At 34.4% G+C, this 17,966-nt stretch overlaps 1 protein-coding gene across 2 annotated transcripts in view; it reads left to right on the top strand.

The window, feature by feature from the left end:
* p130CAS (Serine_rich_CAS and FAT-like_CAS_C domain-containing protein p130CAS) overlaps window positions 1-17,966 on the top strand; it is a 93,739-nt gene that overhangs the window by 29,451 nt on the left and 46,322 nt on the right. The window contains exon 1 of one of the 2 annotated variants that reach the window (XM_036361681.2): window positions 8,690-9,805. The exons of the other annotated variant lie outside the window; for it this stretch is intronic. Within the exon in view, the coding sequence (XP_036217574.1) occupies window positions 9,740-9,805 (66 nt within the window). The 5' untranslated portion in view covers window positions 8,690-9,739. Of the gene's footprint in view, window positions 1-8,689; window positions 9,806-17,966 lie in introns of those variants that run through there. 2 annotated transcript variants of the gene reach the window in all.

Here is a 17,966-nt window from a genome sequence, read left to right as displayed (position 1 = left end):
TAGATATGACCCAGTTGTTGAACCCATTTGAGGCGCTGATAATATACGAAACGATTTATTCAACACTTCTTCTAGACTTCTAGTCATCTAATTTAATGCCACACTTATAATATTCACTTATGCATTGAGTCATGTGATATTATTGGCCGCGCAGCACAAACAGTTGCAGAAATGCAATAGTTTTATTTGGTGAACACTTCGAAAGATAAATATATGAGCATTTGAAAGTGTGGTGGTTGATTGCTTGTTGGGCACCCTTAAGTTTAACACCCCCAAGACACCAGGCGAGTGCTTACCAGTGAAGATATTTAATGTTTAGAGATTAAAGTGACAGCAGATGTGGGTAGAACTAATTAAGTCAGTACACTGAGAATTATACTTTTCAATTAACTATTCACAAAATTTGAATTTTTACAATTTATTTTAATTATCCAATCAATTTTATTAATTATACCTTGAACAGGATAGATTAAGTTTGCCACGAAGTTTATAACACCCAGAAGGAAACATCGGTTACCCTATAAATATATATATATATATATATATATATTATATATAAATGAGTTGATTTTGCTATGTTTCTCAGTTTTTGAGATATGGATCTGAAATTTTGCACACGTCTCGTTCTATTCAAGAAGCTGCTCAGTGATCGGATATCTGACCACTATAGAATATAGCTGCCATACGAACTGAACGATCAAAATCAAGTAATTGAATGGAAAAAATTTTTTTGACCGGATATCTTCCCGAAATTTGGCATATATTATGGTTCAAACCAGCGGTGCAATCTCCAAAGAAATTGTTAAGATCGGATTTATAATGGTCAGTATGTATAAGGTAATCAAAAGTGTCACTAACATAAATGTAAACGAAGGTTCTTGACTTGGCTTAAAGTAAACAAGGGTTGATGTCTTGGCTAAATGCAAAGACGCAAAATTGTTATTCCAAGGGCTCAACGTGCTATAATGGTTTGGTAAGGAAAATCCTGTAAAGACCTTACACCTTTTCACTTCTTAAAAAGATGGGTTAAAACTTGCGGTTATGAAATATTCTTCGGTGGAAAGATTATATCTTCGACCAAGTTTATGCTCCAGCACACAAGGCAAATATCATTCAGCAGTGGCTATTTTTTTCTGAATTGTAATTACAGTTTTCGGCAAAACTAGAAACTAAGTGCAATAATTTCAAACAATAGTGAGTATATGAAGAAATTTAGACTTTTAAGTATATATTAATACTTTGAAGGGACTCTGAGTACAAATATCTTTTGATTTTATTAAGTTCGAGCAGTTTTGAGTCCTTAAGAGTACTAAATATTTTCCAATATTCAGTATTAATACCTTAAAAAATAAGGGTCTCTTACTTCGGTTGAGAAACGAGTTCTTAGTACCTTTGATCTAGACACTTTCCTACAGTAATTTTTTAAGCAGATTTTCTAGTGTCCTGCCTCGAATATAAATCGCTTTGGGAATTCCCTTTCTCTGACAATTTCGACTGACCCGCTGTCGTTTTGCCTCCCCCAAAACATACACTTACGAACAGCTGCAAATCAATAAAGCAATTAGTATTGCCGAAGTCAACTGTCACATCCGCTTTCAGTTGGCTGGCATGAGGGAGGATGCATTGGACATAATTGAACACTGCCACGGGGGAGGTTTTGATATAAATTAATATGTGTATGGGATCATTATGCGGGCGATGTTTATATAATAGACCTATAATGCAACGCAATTATTTCGAGCAAATGTTTTTTTGTTTCGGAACATGGCATGCTTTAAGGGCATACGGTTTAGCATTCGCAATTCATAATAACAACTCAATTAACATGACTCCGATCGAGATCGGAAAGTGTTTACAAGTCTGCTCGCGCGTGCCCATTTCCATAGCGGTGTTAACAAGCAACATCTGTGGGTACTCACAGTCAAAAAAGAAGGTGAAGTACATATGAGTACACTCACACAAACTCGACTCGACTCATATCATCACTCGACTGCTATCATCACTAGTAAACATACATATACATACCTATATGGTATATGTATGTATGGGCGATTACATTGTAGATGTGATAAATATGGACTCTACACACTGAATATTAACTCCCTACAAGTACAAAATATGTATGTGTGTTAAGTGTGTACTTTGGAGTTTTTGTTTTGCAAATTGTGTGTACACAAAACAGGTGACCGCCAATGAGTGATTCATTGTTTATACAAAAATTTGTATTTGCTCGCCTTAACCTGCTACAAGAAGCTAAGGTATGAATCTATACTGTACATACATATATATTTATAAAGAACACCCTGAACAGTTTAGCTTGTCACGAAGTTTGCAATATCTAAAAGGAAACGTCGGAGGCCTCAAGCAATATATACATAGATATAAATGATCAGCGTGATGAGCTGAGTCTATTTAGCCATGTCCGTCTGTCTCCCTATAAACGGTATAACGGTAAAACCTCCGAGGCTGTCATACAAACTGTACGATCAAAATCAAGTTTTTATATGGAAAACTTTTTTACTTGTGAAGGGTATTATAGCTTCGGTGCAAGCAAAGTTAACGCTTGTTGTAATTGAAAAAGGTCATAAATTTCATGTGCACGAAATTAATAAAAAAAATAATCCCAGCATCTTCTACACTCTTTAGCCAGCTTAGCTGGATGGTTATTGATATTGAACTGCGATTTCCGTCAGCGAGTTATACTAAAGAATTCTTTGACTCAATCGAATAACATATGCGTCTTATTGAATTGACGTCAGTCTTGTTTTCTTTGCTCTTTTTTATTTAAGATGTCACCCGAAAGTTGAGTAATAAAAATAAAAGAAATATAATTTTCAAGAAGTTGGTGAATTTATTAACTCAGCATAAAGTTTACTGGAACTAATTGATATTCAAGAGCAAATTGTGTGGACTGCAATATGTATGTACGCTCATAAGTATTCAGATAATTAAAATACTGAATGAAATCAGTGACTTAAATACTCAATGAATTCAGTTCTGGAGTGAGTTTTGTTGTTTGGTCACCGTTGTGTAAAATATCATAATTATATGCTTTATGGGATGTCCAATAAAAAGGTTCTTGCACAGAGTTGTATTTTATTTTTATTTTTTAATTTTACATTATTTTATTAAAAGTTCGACTTATTAAGGTTTGAGAAACTATTTTATTTGCATTATTGTTATTCAAAATTTTTTGCACGTAATCTTCAGACAACGCAAAAAGAAACTATTTTTCTAAAGGGTTGCCACCCATTAACTAATACTCGAAAATATTAAATAGGTATAAAAAAATATAGCGGATAACAATAGGAGTATAGAATACAAACAAAGTTTTAGAAAGATTTCAAATGAAAGGAATTTGAGAAATCCTGCATGTTCACACATAGATTAATCTTCTTGTATATGTTCTTTGTAAATGATATTTTATTCTTGTGAAGTCATTGGAATTTTACCTCATGCGAGTGGTCCATTAACCTCTGTTGACGATAACATCGAAAAAGTTGAACAGTGCGTGGAAATCGTGTTAGCATCAGAGAGATGGCAGAGGATCTGAGAATCCCTTATTGATCGATTAAACCATTTTGGATCATATTTTGTGTATGAAGCGTGGCAAAGTTCGACTCGTACCAAAATACGTGAATTTTTTGCTTAAACGACGTTGTGTAGAGATCGCATAAGAGATGCTTGACAAGGTAGCTGGCGACCCAAGATTCATGACAGCAAGGGTTCATGAATGTGACATCGAAACTGTTTAACAATATAGCGAGTGGCGCTTCAAAAATGGGTCGAACCCGATAAAACCAAAATTCGCTGTAGGCCATCCCAGCTGAACTTTAAACCATGTATATGGAAAATTAGATTAAGCATTTTGTATTGGCTCAAAAGTGTCAGTGTCAAATATTAAATATGCACCTAATGACTTAAGGAACCGAAACCATGAACTATGCAATAATAAAAAAAGGGAAATTTGTATTTGTCGATGGATTTTCTTTTGAAATAGTTGTAATTCAAAAAAATAAATAAATACTTCATTCAAGACCTTGTAAACTATATCTCGAAGACCTTTCAAGGCTGAATCTCCAAAAATATTACTAGTATCAACTTGAGCGCTTAGGACAGTATTCTAGAGATCTTATAGTATTAATAAGACAACTAAAACAATTGATTCTTGGAAGTCGTGAAACCTATTGAACTCCTTAACCACTTTGCTGGTTTAGTTGCAATTTAAAAATAAGATATTTATCATTTCGTGTAAGCATGTTCAGCCATAATCTATATTTTCAGAAAATAAGCAGCAAATTCGTTACAGAACACTTCTTTCCCTTATACGTTAGACAAGTGGATTGAGTAAGCTAAATTCGTAAATACAGGAAACCGTCGTTGAAGAATTAAAATATCAAATTGAGTATAGTTTTGTAGAAATTGAAAATCCATTAGGGTTGAGGAAATTTCATATAAAAAATTACTTAACCCATCTTATCAAAATTTTTTCGCTTCAATTGCTTCTTGAATTTGATACTTGCAGAAAATATTTAGTGTCAATGACATCCTTTATTGACCCTGACCGCAAATGGTAAATCGTTTCCCAGAGTCGCATGCATTTTTCGGGTGCGACAGCAAACATTATTGAACAAATAAGTGTCTGTGTGTGTACAACATTGACCATAACCAAGCTATTACGGTAAGTAGCAAGTAGCAAACGATTAACGGCTACTTGCGACAGCCACCGGGTTATTGTTTGGTCAGTATCGAATTACGTGTATGCAACAAAGGACCTGCTTGTAGGAAGGAGAGCCCACCGATATTGGACGACCTGTTGTTTATCGTCGCCACGAACAAACTCACACGTTTCGGTAACAAAACCAATCAAGGAAAACGAAACGAACAAAGTCTGGCTAAAAATTTGAGTACGTTCGAGTAGGTCACGTGATAGCCTCAAAGTGCTGTTTCAACGGAAATTGTGTTGTGCTCTTCAGCAAGTTTTGTTGTTTGGCTTGTGAAAGTGGAAAGAGGAGTCAATCAGTTCGTCCATGTCAAAGTTGGCGATGTCACACAGTCTTAATCACAACTACGTGCACACCGATAGGCAATGCGTACAATTGAATCAAGTTGTTTGTGTCTGAAGTGTTGTTTGCTTCTCAGTTTGTGCCTCCTTGTTGCCGAAGGTGTGTTCTATATAATAATAAATTATGAGCGTAGGACACTCCTTACCAAACTTTCCAATCATAATAACTCAAGAAAGGAGCGTAAAACAATGGTTAGCACATACTCATATACACATGTACTTGTTACTTGCACAATGCCAATTGACAGCTGCCTGCTGCCGTTTCGAGTAGGCATATTGAGATGTGCATACGAGAAATGACAGATATATGTATATACATATGTACATATAAGTACAATATAAACATATGAAAGTAATTATAGTTTGGGTGTGTAATAATACGCGGTCAGTTTAATGAATCCGACGAGGTTTCACATCTTCTTATGTTATTTAGAGACTTTAGTGGCCACTGTTGATATAATATTAATGACCTTGTGATATTGTATTTGGTTACCAGCTTCAAGAAATTTGGAAATTCCACTCTTTACACGAAGCTAGCAACTGGATGTGGAGATTTTTCAGGAACTACGCATTATTTCATAGGAATTTGACCTATTTCAAATACTCTGCAGAAACTTATACAAGCTTTCAAGAGTTCCAACTTTTGGGCTTCCCAAGAGAAGTATTTTGTAAATATTTCTATCGAACTTTACGAGTTGATAATCGTATATGTTAAAATGGCAGTGAGGGCTGTACAATCCTTTTGACGACACTAGCATTAGTGTTAGAGGAAAAGATCAGCTTACTCTGCGTTAGTATTCTTATCAAGAACGGTAACGGTCGTCCGCGAATGAGTTGAGTACATGACTATCACTGCAAGGGTATGGGATCTTATCGAAGCTGTGGAAAAATTATATGTTTTTTTAATAGGGCTCACCACATGACGACTGTGACATGTTGAGGAACTTAGTCAAATGTTTAGTACAGGTATCGATTTATAAGAAAATCATACTCTGAAGAGAAGGAGTTTATATCTGAAAGAAATAAAAATAGACTTTACAAATGTCGCGGAGCTATAAGTCAATAAAAAGTCATTGATTTAACTAACCGCCCTAGTATAGATTGTTGTTTCGCAGCACTTAGTTGAAAAATACGAGTGATTGACATGCGCTGTCAATTATTACACAATCACAAATGAATGAGTATAAATTCACTTCCGATGATTAGTAAAAAAAAACACACAAAAAGAAGAGAATAAATCGATTGTAAAACTATGAAGAGCAATTGGAAATATTTTCTTGAAATTATCAGCTAAATTACAGAAATGAAAAGAAAGACACACAAAAATTCTTATCTATACGGATTCCTATCAGCGGTCGCACACTATTGATTAGAAATTCGTCGAGTTCGGGGAAAGAGGTGTGCCATAAAATTAAATTGTATAAACTTAGAAGCAAAAAAAACATATGTATGTATGTATGTAGTACATCAAAAGTAAATACATAATTACATGTGTGGTTCATTTTAATGGAGAATGCTCGTAAAAATCAACCCAATAAATGTTTGACATGATTTCGGAGATTTGGAGCTTGTGTATACTCACATCCGCCGGCATTTAGGGCGCGTATTCGCATGAACATCGGAATACCGCACTTATTAAATATGCAATGCCGATTTTCAGTTGGCTTATGGCAAACGCAATCGCAACAGCAACAGTTTGTTGAGATCATTAAAGTTTGGATTTTACCTTCGAAATCCTGATTACGTCACGTAATCGGAGATCTACAACCCACCCCTACATTTCGATTGTTCGTGTCTTTTTTTTATTATTTATTTATATAAATTCACATACACATAGATATCACCATATATGGGTCTGTGTGTTCGTAAAAATGCCTCTATATACAGCGCCTTTGTTTACAATGCAAAACCAGTTTGGCGCATAAAAAGAAATCACAATAAACTTGCCCAGGAGTTGCACACGACAAGAGTGCCAAGAGACGTCTGTCCTGTGAGTGACGTGACATTCGTCGACGGCTGCGGGTGGCATAGCACATAAGTATGTGTACGGGTATAGGCGGCCGCCACACATCTGCATATTAACAAGGTACCCAGCAGGTAATGTGATGTGTCGATACTTCAACCGTTAGTAAAGTTAAAGATAGCTTAATTTTCTCAGAGCCTTACTCTCGATCTCTTCAGAGGATGATTGATTTGAAATATGAAAATAATTTCACCATTACTCTAACTTGGGTACTTTCAACAATTTTTTCTTTTCTTAGCTATGGCGATCGCAGAAAAATAAGTTTGATTTTGAATGATCGAGAGAGATTTCTGGTTTTCAAAAGCTAATTCAGTCCAAGAAAATCGTTTTAGTAACAAGCATTTAAGTTATTCTGTAAATCTGGGATATTAAAAAAATCCTGCGGGCACAGTCAATGCGGTTATGAAACTTTCGGAATTAAAATGAACAAACCTTGAGTTGGAGATGAAAAGCAAAACACAGGGAAGATCAGAAGAATCACAGGGAATGTTATCTCAGTAACCGTGTTAAAAATAAGACTGAGACGTTAGGGATGACGTTATTCTATTCTTGGGACGGAGGTGACTGACAGTATAATATTTTTTTCATGTTAATCATGGTGGAGCTTAGTTTTTCTTAAAACCTTTAGCGAAGGAGTGTTTTGATCGACATTTCTTCGAAGAATGAATAGAATTTGTTTTCTTTCATTCCGCATACAACCGCGATCATTGCCAAAGCTCAGAGCCGTAACAAAATCCTCAAGTCGTTTGCCGGCACGAACTGGGGAAAAGACAAAGGAACGGAATTGACAACTTACAGGGTAATCAGCCAGCCGGTCATTACTTACGCAGTACCGATATGGTCGCCTGGATGTAGCGGAACGCAAACGAAGAAGCTTCAGACATGCACGCTGTACAGTAACAGGATGCTCCTTGGTGTCTTCCATCGAACACCAGCATGCTTCCGGTTAAGGAACACAATGCAATCCTCTCCAGGCGGTTTCTAATAGACTGCTTTCGTAGATAAGGCGTAATTGAAGTCAAACTACCACCCATTGCACCACCCGTTGCCTCGCGAAACTATAGGGACCCTTGCGTAACTTCGTTATGGATACTGTAGCAGGTTAAACTCCTACTTAACCAGAATCGACTCCGACATACCATGACTCTTACCACGTTTTTGCATGTCTTATGAATTTGACACGTAAGGGGACCTAAATTTGATATTTTTTGTTTATAGGAATTATCATTTCAGAAACTCCCGTCAGGAGCTCTATTGCTAAAGAATAAGTGACGCTGACTCAATGCTTCCAAAGTCCGTTTAAAATTGGTTTATCACAATTGTTGAAATCATAAAAATTATAAGACAGATTACTTTTGATAATTAGAAACCACACATGATTGGATAGTTTAATAAAACTGCTTTTTGAATAATCAGACTGCCTGTCGCGAGATTATTGGTATTAGCAACTCTCACACGTACTAATAGTGCTCCAATGTGCCATATCATTTCAAAAATCCACCGCTTCTACGAAAACACTAAAACGATGGCAACACCACACCAGCGCTGTGTGAAACGAGTCGGCTCGTCGCTACGCTTGTTTACCAAATCAGTCGTTTGAGAAACGTTGCCGCAGCAAATACATTTGTGGTGTGTTGCGGTTGCTTTCAACGTTAACGTTTTGACTTCTCGTTTTCCGTATTGGTTGGCCACTGTCGCAGATACACGAGATCTCGTGTTGACTTTTTCGGTACGTTTTGGTTAAGTTTAAACGCATTTGCGCCGTCGCCCGTACGAGTAGCAGCGTCAGTTGACGGCGAAGCATCCGAAATTTCGAATTAGCTCAGCGGTTTTTGGCGAAAATCTCTTTTTTGGCATCAATTTGATACCCGTGCATATAGAGGTCTTATAAAGTGTTGCTTCGGTGTTTATGTGTTTTATTATTTTTTTTTTTGTGGAACGTCGCAGTCATCGTTATTGTCTTTTGTAGTGAATTGTTACTGCTGCTGATATTCGACAGTTTGTGTATGCGCATATATATATTTTTTATTAAAATTTCAACTCGACTTGCCGTTCATGCTAAACTTGATTTTTAAGCTGAGCTTGCAAAAAACCTAAAAAAAAAGCAAAAATATGAAACCATAGTGATTACAGGCGCGAATTCCACATAGAAAAGAAATATACGAGCGCAAAAACAAGTCTGTCTGTTTGTTTTTGTTAGCGGGCATTACGATTATGAGCTGTGAAATTGTATAGTGACAAAGGGGAAAAGAGCGCAAATAATACAAAATAATTATAACAAAAAAAGTTTAATTAACAAGATTTATGAATTGTTTGAAGTGATTGCGATTTGTTAGTGTTGTTGCTTTGGTCTTTTCGGTGGCAACAGCGACAAAAAATCTGTGCTAAAGCCATTAACTTTTTTAAATTGAGATTTATTTATTTATATTGTCCTGGATTAAATATACTTAAATAGCTCGATTTTGTGCGCGTTGCAAATAACTGCTGTTTGGCAAAAAGAGAGAAAACAATTGTCGTAACGAAAACAAAGTGTAAATATTATGACTTCATAACTGGAAGCAAACACCTGTGTCACTTATAAATTTTGCTTGGTGAAATCAGCAAACTGTGTGGAATAATTTTTAAAATTGTTTTCGAGTTATTGCAATAAAATGTTGGATGCCAGCTACTTGCAGGACTATGATGTCCCCCGTCCACAAGCCATAAAAATTCAAAAGGTTTGTACAACAAAATTGCATAATGACAATTAGTTATAGTCACACTTGATGTCAAAGCTGAATTGAAGTTGTTAGTAATGTCGACATTAAAAAAGTATAAAAAAAGTTAAGCAAAAAAAGGAATAAAAATTAAAAAAAAAAATAACAACATAAATATTAAGAAAAAATGAATAAAGTAAAATACAACTTGATGTCAAAGTAAAATGTCAGTTGTGAAATGAGCTAGCAAATAATAATAAAAATATAACTGCTTGGAATAAGCATGTAAATGCATAATGAAAATTTGTATACCCATTACAATATTAGTAATGCTCGCTGAAATTAATTACTTAGTTAGATATTGTAAAGTCGAAAATGTACCGTTACTATCTAGAAACCATCCAATACGAATGAGAATCGCCGTTTATTTAAAGAAATTGTTCGAAGATCGAAAATCCACAACTAAACTAGAACTCGCTTTTATTCAAGGAAGTTGCCAAAAAAATTTCGAGAATCGAAGAATTTTCAAAATCATGAGTGACATTGTTCCAAAGCTTTCTGATTTTAAACCCGAGCAACTTCTCGAAGGGCTTGCCTCGGGCAATTTAAATATTCTCAAAACAAATTTTCAACCTATAAAATACTACTTATTAGTAGACTTTGGAACGTACCAAGAATTTTCAAAACCCCGATTGAAATTTTGCTAAAACTCATGATTTTAAATCTCGAAAAATTCTCTGAACTCTTACCACAAGTTTTTGCAATTTAGTGTCACACATTTTTAACTTAGCAAAGACCTATATTTACTTTAGAAACTAACTATAATTGTTATAAAGATATACCTTATACCTTAGTATAAGTATACCTTGGTCACCAGTCACCACGTGATCAATAAAGTATTGTAGCGTACAGTACAGAGTTCAGAGTCGGATTTCTTGACAGTTGAATATAATTTAGAATTGTGCTAAATTAGTTTTGTCATACAAATACGAGAAGAAGTGGGTAAGGAGAATTTAATAAAAGTATCTAGTTTATAAACTTGTTTTAATGTAACCATTATTTCATTTTATTAAATCAAACCAGAAAAATTTACTACAATAAAAGGCGGCTTCTGTTCTGAGGAAAGGGTTGTTTCGAAAAAAACTATTCAAAAAATCTAGACTATAGCACTAGATAAAAAAATCCCTGTATGGTTTTCCAAATGCTCTCTTTTGAGTTCTCAACTCAGTAGCAGTTTGTGAAATCAGTAATACAGTCATTTATCTTTTTATAGCGACATACGCAAAGCTCTTATCTAATAATGCCCAATATATGTACTCTTATCTTAGCGAACAAATAACCTTGACGACGATAAGCAGTAGATATATAAATAAGTACATATATACTCTTTTGTTACGGAGAATGGAAATTACAAAAATAATAGAGACAAAATTGCGAGAAGGAACCCTTTAAGCGAAATTAACTGTCAAAATTCTAAAACAATTGTAAACAAGCGTTCCCCACCTTTCATGCATGACGTCACGAACTAAAGTGAATTTCTGTCAAATTCTCTTAAAAAGTGACGGAGTGTAATTGTCGTATTTTATATTTCTTTGATTTTTGGGAAAACAAGAAAAAGAACCGCTAACTGAGTGAAGGTTTTCCAATATTTATAAATTTGAGATATAACTGAGAAACACATACAAATCTTCGGCATATAATTTTTTAGTTTAGAAAGCATATACTCGTACATACATATGCAGTTTAATTTAAAGAAAAGAAAGGACTTCTGGAGTTGGTCTTAATATAGTATTGATCAAAAGAGTAGTCTAATCGTCTTTATCCGGAAAGTTTTTCTATAAAATTTTCTTGTCTATCCAAACCACTAAAGATTATTGTCCGAAAGTAAAGGTATCTAACGCTGGATAAGTGCTATATATAGTTATAGGAATAATGATGAAAGTTCGATTTATGGGACTGATCTCAGTTAGACAATCTTCTTGCTTTGGAATTAATGTACTTACTCTTCTTGTATGCATTTATAAGAATTTTCAGTGTTAAATGTTAGCAGAAGTCTTATGTTGGCCAACTCATTACCTCAAATGGAGAGAGATCTTTTACAGTATACAGTTTTTCGTGATGTTAAGCCCATAAAAAAAAAAATTAAAAAATTATTTTCCAAACTTCCTCTAAACAAAATATGAAAAAAATCGCTGACCAGCATAGCCATTGAAGGTATAAAAATAATTGCGCAAAACGTTTACAGTCAATTAGCAACGAACGCGCATTATGGCAGTTTTAATTACAGGGTACAATAATAGCGGCAATGTTGTTGGGTTGTTAAGTTGTCTATTTAATTGTTGGCAATTTGCATTCCCGCATTTTCATAAGGGACCCGACCGCCGCGCCAATTGTGTTAAACACAAGACGCTGAGCCGATATCTTATAGTTGTTGTAGTAAATCTAATTGTTGTTGTTGTTGCTGTTGCTGTTGCAATTTTGAGATCAAAACCGCGATTAAGCAATTGACAGCATATTTGGCATATGACACCAACACAAACAAACACAATGGAGGTAGCGTATGCCTGACTTCACCGCTAGCAACAACAAGCGAACGACTGACCGACCGCAGCGACGGAGCTTGCAACCAATGCGCTCAAGCGATTGAGCTGTTTGAGCAATATTAATGTATGTTTGTGTGTTTGTGTATTTCTTGCACTTCATTGAATCGCCTTTGGCAGTTGCTGATGCCATTTGCAACGCCGCTGCCGCCGCTGTCATTCATCGTCGTCGCTGCGGTTCTTATCGCCCGTCTAAGATCAGTCAGTATTTTGCTCCTGCTGCCATATTTTGCTCACTCACGCGTCGACTAAGCGCGCGCAATCGAGTCACGGCGCCAAGAATTGTTGTTACTTGTTTGTTGCTGGCGGTTTGCTGTATGGTTGTAGGTCGGGGGTGGTGGTGGAGCTGTTGCAGCGGCGCACAATTGCAGGTTGCAAGCTTATTTAGTATCCATAATTGCGACATATTGCCGCTCACTGGCTAAGTGATCTATAAACATTTATGCGGACGCACATACACACATATTTATGTATATATATATAAATATAAATACGAACAAAAATGTGCCTCGCAGCTTAGCCGCCGATAATCGGACATGTGAATCGCATTTCGCATCGCGCTGTTCCGCTGGGAAAACGATCTTTTTGTATCTAATTGAAAAAATCGCATAAAAATATGGTTCGCAAGAGACGCGCCATTTTGGGCCGCCATGAAATATGGATTATGCATTTTTATGCAAATCGCTTGGCATTGATTTAGACGCATTCGTTACGGTTGCATACAAATATAGAAATAAATATGTGCATAATATATACATAAATACATACATATATGTATTTATATTGAATTATTGAAATTACAGAACATATGTATCTGTAGCAAAAGTGAAGTGCTTGACATTGTTTCTGTAGAGCTGGATATATAAATATTTATGGATTTACTGATGTGTTTGGAATATAAAAATATAGACAGAGATTAAGCAGTACTTAGATGAATTATGCAAATGGCAACTTGCCATATTTTTAAAAATTATTTTTATGGAAAAAATTAATGGAATGGGGTCCATATATGTATATGTATGTACATATTTTTTTTATTAAAGAAATAAAAATATGTTAAAACTTTGTTTTCGGAAATTATATATTTTCGAACTTTACTATATTTTTTTCGTTTTGCTTTTTATGAGAGCAGCTTTGTGATTTTTCGACAGGTGTCGAGCAGCATGCCAAAAGCACTTTTAGAATAGGTTAAGGAGATATCACAATTAATATGAGCAAAAAGAATGATTTCAAAACACTTCCATCATATTTAAAAAACGGGTTTGAAGATATATTTGAAGATTTTAATGAAGCTCAGAACAAGTATTTTCAATAATTGCATATTTCATTTGTCATAAAATGTTAATTTTTTTTCTGAAGTATATCCAAATTCTGTCTATGCAACTTCTTCGTCACGATTTCTAAACATGTGGTAATTTCAAAAACAAATTAATGACGGATTCATTATTAGATCATTATTAGAATAGAAGAAAGGTTGACTTTTTAACTAATTTTTAAATTTTTTCGAATGATTTTGTTGGTTAAATAGAGAGATATTTAAAAAATATTATTACAAAGACGAAACTTAATTTTTCGCTTTCTGAATAGCGCTCGTAAATTATTTCAAAAATATTGGTTATATTTGATTTGCATTGAGGCGCCAAATAGACTTGGCCTCAAATAAAAACATACTAGCATAGAGTAATACAAGTATAGCTCTCTTAGCGAAATCTAAAAGAGGGTCATTGCTTACAAAACAATAAAATCGATCTTTAGATATCACTAAATCACCAAAAGTACTCGTCTTCGCAACAGTGAGTTTAAAATCTTCAAAAAAGAAGAATGTTCAATTCAAAACTTCTTTTTATGTTATCTAATCAATTTGGTATACTGGCGCCGCTTTGTATTATTACCAAAAATAACCTTGTGTCCTACTTTATAAGTAGTTAGGATAACCAATTTTCTCTATAGCCAACACACAGGCGAACTCCATTCACACGAAGCTCATTTACCCACAACAGCGAAGTGTTTGAAGAAGAATGCTGTTAAAGAGATAAATAGGTTGAGGTCGTCTAAAAACTGACGCAACTAACGAGTCTATACAATTACAACAACAACAACGAAGTGTAATCAATACAATAGAAAGTACTTTCTTCTCATTAAATACACATTATCTCCTATAGAGAAAATACAATACATAAAATGGAAAGAAAGAAGCAACAAAGAACAAAACTAAAAGGACAATTTTCGAAACGTGTGGTCAATTTCGTAGCTACCAAGAAGCGATAAAAGTCGATACGTACCATCAAGGCGGGAAGGCGTGCGATCAACAAAATGCGTTTGATGAGAGTTAAAGTGTGGCAATTACTCAAACTCGCCGGGTAATATAGTGACTCATGTGTTTGTATGTACATACATACATAGATACACTGTATGTATGTATATATGCGTGTATGTCTATAAAATATGCACATTAATCTAATCAGAAATGTTTTTACTAGCATTTTTCTTTAAATTACAATTTATTACTTCATTTGGTAAATGCTCGCAATTTGTTGTAATAAATATGAATGTACACATATGTACTTGTATGTCTGTATGTTGTATACCTACATCGACTGCCTTAATTAAATGCAATGAAATATCTGTCACCACAAGAAGAATGAAAATTGAAAGTGTCCATATGTATGAACGCTTTGGAGGGCTGTTTTACCGACCGACCACCAGCGCAATTCTAATAAATTAGCTGATAAGCATTGATGAATGCGCGCTGCAGCAATTTTTGAAAAATATCCATTTAGCTTATTTAAAGAAATGTGGTTTCGCCAAACAGCCCCGAGAACTGCTAATCAAATATTGTAGATTTTAGTTTTTTTTTTACTTCTTCAAACATTTCATGGACGTAATCACAATAATCAATTATGCCAGTGGCATAGAGTTGAAGATTATTTATGATTTTATGGGAAATGCATATTGCGTGTGTTAGATATGCAATACACCCAGTAGGAAATTTCAAGTGTAATGAAATTTTTTGATTAAAAAGAAAAGATAAGAAAAGATTCTTAAGGCTTGCATAGATTTATTTATATTATACATATGGGGAACAGTGTTGGATAATAGAAAATATTGTATAACAATAAAGTGAAAATTAAAACTTTATTGAATAACATCAATTATACAAACTTTAAAGAGTGATGAATCGAACAGACAACTGGCATACATCATATATAGTAGCGTAATTTGAGAGAAAAAGTGAGTGAAACAAACTATTAATACCATACTTATAAGATATCCATAGAATTTCGTATGTAAAATTAAACGAGATGGTTTCTGTTGTAAATTTTTGGAAAAGAGAGCAGAGTTTAAGCGTAACGTACAAATTAAGGTCAGCAAATATATAAACATTGAAGAAGTAATATTTATTACTTACCATAAATTTCACATCAATTTCGTTCCACTAAATCACTTATCACTTTTTTCAATATATAAATTCAAAAACCTGTCGAAGAGAAATAAAAATATTCAATTTATAAATGATAATGATTTCACAAATTAAATTAACGTTAATAAAGGTATAAAAATACCTACATACATACATAGAAGCAATCTAAAACCTACTAATATTGAAATAATAAACTACATACATATGTACTTCCAATAAATAAAGCAGAAATTACCAGTGGTCTCATATAATAAAATTTCTGTTCAGTCATACACTTAACTGAATTTATGGAAAACTTACAGTAATATTTTTTAGTTATAACTCGGCAGACAATGTACTCAAAGCCCAGTCGTGATAAAAGCAATAATTATATGTAGAATATATTTAAAAAATATATTTGAAAAAAAAAATTTGTTAGATATGACTGAAATAGAAATCAAAATAATTGCCGATAAATTAAAAAAAAAAATATATAATAGTGTCCTTAAAATTTCCACAACATTTCACGCATGTTCACAAATAAAATATGTTTTGAATAACGATTTCAAAAAAAATAATAAAAATTAAATTCAATGCTCATAATTAAAATTTTAGAATTTATTTCAGAAATCAGTAAATTTTATTATAAATGACCACCACAGTATCTGTACTAAATTATGAGGCAACTCAAAAAATAATTATTAACTGAGAAGTATACCAAGCAGTAAAATCTATAAAAATTAAGTAATCAGAAACTAATTGAGTTGGCGAAGCAGAGATTGTATTCTTCGGTACTTTGCTTCCACAATACAGCCAATTTTATATAACCACTCTAGCAACAGGCTATTTTATCCTTCATATAAATAAAAAATATTATAATACAACCTATAATCGATATCGTTCTGAATATACGTCCTTTTTCCTTCAAGAAGCTCATTATTGGGAATCACCGATATCGGACCACTAAAATATATAATTAGCTACCATGCAAACTGATCGATCAAAATCAAGTTTTTGTGTGGAAATTTTTTTTATTTCAGAAAATTTAAGATTATCATCCAAAGCAAGGCTACAATCTCCGAATATATTTCTTAGATCGGATTTATATAGCATATAGCACTTTTTTTATTTAAGAAGAAATCTTCACAAAATTTGGCATGGAATATTGTTGAAGGCAAGGCTACAATCTCCGAATATATTGTTCAGATCGGACTTATAGAGCATATAGCTGCCATATAAACTGACTGATTACTAATCTAAGATATCTTTACAAGTATACCCTTTTATGCTATAGGAAATACACCTTTGAAGGGTTTTATAGGGTATAGTATATATTGAAAACTGAGTTAAAAGAACGCACTATAAAAAGTACACTGTCATATTATTTGCGACCCACACTCTATGGGGGCATACACGCTTGTAACCATAATATGTACATATGTTTCTGTGTGGTGTTCTGCAAAATATTCCGCCCCTATTAAAATGGCAATACATCAAATGATCATCTCGACGACGAAGCAGCAGCAGGCAGAAGAAACTAACAACAACAGCAAAACAAAAAAAACTAAATCCTCATCTACATAGTTATTCATCATCGCTTGTGCTGGCAATAGGCAACGCTGTGGTGGCCATTAGGCTGGCTAGGAAACTTGATCGGGGCACATTGTAGTCATTTAGAAAATTAAATAAGCGCTTTTAAATCGAGCGCATCCCTCCGCCCAATCCGATGCGCTACTCAAACGCTGCGAAACCATGTCGAAAGTAGACATATTTATTTATGTTCATACATACACACACATATATACGCATATATGGCTGTACAACCGTGGTACACGCTGCACACAAGAAAGGCGTTTGCGGCTGCGCCTTCCTTCGTCGGTCGGATGCTGAAATCGAAGAATGCCTTGCAGCGTTTTCGCACAAATGTATTAATTGCAAGTTGGCAAGTTAGTCAGCGCTAGCGATCGAGCGCGCTAGGCTAGCCGGGCATGCATATGTGTTTGTGTGTGTGTATGTGTATACTTCCCCCTATTCAGTCGCGCAGTCAGTCAATCAGGCCGGTGTTTACTATCTCACTGCCTAGTTATTTATGGCATACATGTTGTTGTAATTGTTTGTTGCTGTTATTATTATTGTATCCGTATGCTAATAAAAATCAGCCGGCTAGACATGGCTTGCTCCC

The sequence above is a fragment of the Bactrocera oleae genome, chromosome 6, assembly GCF_042242935.1.
Source record: "Bactrocera oleae isolate idBacOlea1 chromosome 6, idBacOlea1, whole genome shotgun sequence".
NCBI lineage: Eukaryota > Metazoa > Arthropoda > Insecta > Diptera > Tephritidae > Bactrocera > Bactrocera oleae.
Note: the sequence above shows the minus strand (reverse complement) of the source record. Positions and strands in the feature narration are given on the sequence as shown.